Source organism: Eschrichtius robustus, chromosome 2 (genome assembly GCF_028021215.1).
Source record: "Eschrichtius robustus isolate mEscRob2 chromosome 2, mEscRob2.pri, whole genome shotgun sequence".
Classification (NCBI taxonomy): Eukaryota; Metazoa; Chordata; class Mammalia; order Artiodactyla; family Eschrichtiidae; genus Eschrichtius; species Eschrichtius robustus.
This window is the reverse complement of record NC_090825.1, coordinates 67014330-67018430: the sequence shown is the minus strand read 5'-3', so window position 1 is coordinate 67018430 and position 4101 is coordinate 67014330. Positions and strand designations below refer to the sequence as shown.

At 40.3% G+C, this 4101-nt stretch overlaps 1 protein-coding gene across 1 annotated transcript; it reads left to right on the top strand.

The window, feature by feature from the left end:
- Window positions 1-1239: 1239 nt before the first annotated feature.
- LOC137759417 (NPC intracellular cholesterol transporter 2) lies at window positions 1240-1800 on the top strand. Its single transcript, XM_068535614.1, has one exon. It carries the CDS (start codon window positions 1267-1269, stop codon window positions 1714-1716), a length of 450 nt encoding a protein of 149 aa, XP_068391715.1. The 5' UTR covers window positions 1240-1266; the 3' UTR covers window positions 1717-1800.
- Window positions 1801-4101: the final 2301 nt, after the last annotated feature.

Here is a 4101-nt window from a genome sequence, read left to right as displayed (position 1 = left end):
CCCCAAAGCAAAAAACAGAAACATTAAATATTCTTTTAAATGACAGTGAAAGGAAGCCAATTATATATCTTAGTTCTCTATCCAGTAGGTTCAAATCACATCCTGATTTTCTCCTACAACACTGAACTTGAGTTTTCTCTTTCATTTCAAAATTCCTCAAACTATGAAATATAATATCTTCAAATACATTCATTTCAAACAATTCTATTTCAACTGGACCAACCAATTCAAATGCCCCATGGGATTGATTACATCAAGATAATAGGCTAAGTATATGATGAAAATATGACTTGCTATACTGAGAAAAATCACTTGTCCTTCACTTTTTCCAATTGTAATTATATCTGTGACTCACTCAACAACATAATGAGGATTATTTTATGTATGATGATTTTGATGTTCCAAGCCAACTTTAAAGTATTTTTGCATTATGCAACAAGATATATTTCTAAAAAGACGCCTTTTGTAAAAGCTGGATTTTATAAGTCAAGTAGTATTTCTTCATTGGTATTTTACGTGCATTTTCAGAAGAAAAAAATGGATATAAAATAATCATGCTTTCTGAAAAGTACAATTAGTGTTTTTTAAAAAAGTCTTGATTTTAATATAAATGACATAGGCAGAACACTCTATGGCATAAATCACAGCAAGATCCTTTTTGACCCACCGCCTAGAGAAATGGAAATAAAAACAAAAATAAACAAATGGGACCTAATGAAATTTAAAAGCTTTTTCACAGCAAAGGAAACCATAAACAAGACGAAAAGACAACCCTCAGAATGGGAGAAAATACTTGCAAATGAATCCACAGACAAAGGATTAATCTCCAAAATTTACAAGCAGCTCATGCAGCTCAATATCAAAAAAGCAAAGAACCCAATCCAAAAATGGGCAGAAGACCTAAATAGACATTTCTCCAAAGAACATATACAGATTGCCAACAAACACATGAAAGAATGCTCAACATCACTAATCATTAGAGAAATGCAAATCAAAACTACAATGAGGTATCACCTCACACCGCTCAGAATGGCCACCATCAAAAAATCTACCAACAATAAATGCTGGAAAGGGTGTGGAGAAAAGGGAACCCTCTTGCACTGTTGGTGGGAATGTAGATTGATACAGCCACTATGCAGAACAGTATGGAGGTTCCTCAAAAAGCTAAAAATAGAACTACCAACAATCCCACTACTGGGCATATACCATGAGAAAACCATAATTTAAAAAGAGTCATGTTTCCTTGAGCTTGCGGTCTTAGCTGCGATGCGTTTCTTGTGCGCCGCGTTCCTGTTCCTGGCACTCAGCGCCTCCGCCCTGGCCGAGCCGGTGCATTTCAAGGACTGCGGTTCTGGCGTCGGAGTTATAAAGGAAGTGAATGTGAACCCATGCTCCACCCAGCCCTGCCAACTGCACAAAGGACAGTCTTACAGTGTCAATGTCACGTTCACCAGTAGCACTCAGTCTCAAAGTAGCAAAGCCGTGGTGCATGGCATTGTGATGGGCGTCGCAATTCCCTTTCCTATTCCTGAGCCTGATGGTTGTAAGAGTGGAATCAGCTGCCCCATTGAAAAAGACAAGACCTATAGCTACCTGAATAAACTACCCGTGAAGAGTGAATACCCCTCTATAAAACTGGTGGTGGAGTGGGAACTTAAGGATGACAACGACCAGCGTCTCTTCTGCTGGCAAATCCCAGTACAGATTGAAAGCTAGAGCTATTTGATGCCAATATGTCCATCTGGGGGTGAGAGAGCACGGGTGGAGGGAGAGGAGGAGAAATAAAGTCTATAAACTAAATCAGTGCCATAAGATGAAAGGAATTTCTAGACTGCCGTTCTAGCCTCTCAACCTCCAAAAGCATCTAAGACCCTATTTCCTGAGAGCTCAGAACTGTCGCCCCTGTATTATCCTTTGTAAAAGGGTTGAAGGAAAGAGGAGAAAGTGAGACTGTAGGGATTGATTTAATTGTCTTCGGGGGGGGGGGTTTGTTTGTTTGTTTGTTTGTTTTGGTTTGGTTTTTGCTTTTGGAATAAGGAGGGTCTAACAGACATGATCCAAATGAGGCTGCTTGGGGGATATTGGATAACTTGCCCTAGGGTTACCAGCCCTTGCAGCAAAGCACGGGTTCCAAACCACATCCATCTAGGTGGGATATTACATCTGCAGGTTCCTCATCTCCACGTGCCTCGTTGAGTTCAGTGCATTTGGCCAGTGAGCTTCCTCACCTCCAGCTCCGCTGCTTCACCGGCCATGACTTGCTCTGCAGTGGTGTCCAGCGCGGTAGTGGAGGGGAGGTATTCTACGACAGAAATTCTCTGCAGTTAGCTCATGTCTCCTTTACTATCTTAGGTGGTTTTCATTAAATGCATCACTTGATTAAAAAAAAAAAAAAAAAGTCATGTACCATAGTGTTCATTGCAGCACTATTTATAATAGCCAGGACATGGAAGCAGCCTAAGTGTCCATCAACAGATGGATGGATAAAGAAGATGTGGCACATAAATACAATGGAATATTACTCAGCCATAAAAAGAAACAAAATTGAGTTATTTGTAGTGAGGTGAATGGACCTAGAGTCTGTCATACAGAGTGAAGCAAGTCTGAAAGAGAAAAACAAATACCGTATGCTAACACATATATATGGAATCTAAAAAAAAAAAAAAAAAAAATGGTTGTGAAGAACCTAGGGGCAGGACAGGAATAAAGACACAGATGTACAGAATGGACTTAAGGACACGGGGAGGGGGAAGGGTAAGCTGGGATGAAGTGAGAGAGTGGCATGGACTTATATATACTACCAAATGTAAAATAGGTAGCTAGTGGGAAGCAGCCACATAGCACAGGGAGATCAGCTCAGTGCTTTGTTACCACCTAGAGGGGTAGGATAGGGAGTGTGGGAGGGAGATGTAAGAGCGAGGAGATACGGGGATATATGTATATGTATAGCTGATTCACTTTGTTATAAGGCAGAAACTAACACACCATTGTAAAGCAATTATACTCCAATAAAGATGTTAAAAAAATTTTTAAAAAGCTGAGCAAGAGGACTGCATCTTTCTCTTATCCGTTCTTCTGCCTCAGTTATTCTGCTGTTGATTCCTTCTAGAGAAGTTTTAGTTTCATTTATTGGGTTGTTCATCATTGTTTGTTTGCTCTTCTTCTAGGTTCTTGTTAAATGTTTCTTGTATTTTCTCCATTCTATTTCCAAGATTTTGGATCATCTTTACTGTCATTACTCTGGATTCTTTTTCAGGTAGACTTCCTATTTCCTCTTCATTTGTTTGGTCTGGCGGGTTTTTACCTTGCCCCTTCGTGTGCTGTGTATTTCTCTGTCTTCTCATTTTGCTTAACTTACTGTGTTTGAGGTCTCCGTTTCACAGGCTGCAGGTTCGTAGTTCCCATTGTTTTTGGTGTCTGCTCCCAGTGGGTAAGGTTGGTTCAGTGTTGTGTAGGCTTCCTGGTAGAGGGGACTAGTGCCTGTATTCTGGTGGATGAGGCTGGATCTTATCTTTCTGGTGAGCAGGACCACGTCTGGTGGTATTTTTTGGGGTGTCTGTGACCTTATTATGATTTTAGGCAGCCTCTCTGCTAATGGGTGGAGTTGTGTTCCTGTCTTGGTAGTTGGTTGGCATGGGGTGTCCAGCCCTGTAGCTTGCTGGTCATTGAGCGAAGCTGGGTGTTAGTGTTAAGAAGGAGATCTCTGGGAGAGCTTTCACTGTTTGATATTACATGGGGGCCAGGAGGTCTCTGGTGGGCCAATGTCCTGAACTCAGCTCTCTCACCTCAGAGGCACAGGCCTGACACTGGCCGGAGCATGAAGACCCTGTCAGCCACATGGCTCAGAAGAAAAGGGAGAAAAAAAGAAAGAAAGAAGGAAAAAATAAAATAAAATAAAATAAACTTATTAAAATAAAATTTTTTTTTAAATTATTAAAAATAAAAAAACGGAAAAAAAAGAGAAAGAAAGAGAGAAGAGAGCAACGAAACCAAAAAAACAAATCCACCAATGATAACAAGCGCTAAAAACTATACTAAAAAGAAAAAAAAAAGGACAGACAGAACCCTAGGACAAATGGTAAAAAAATAAGCTGTACAGAC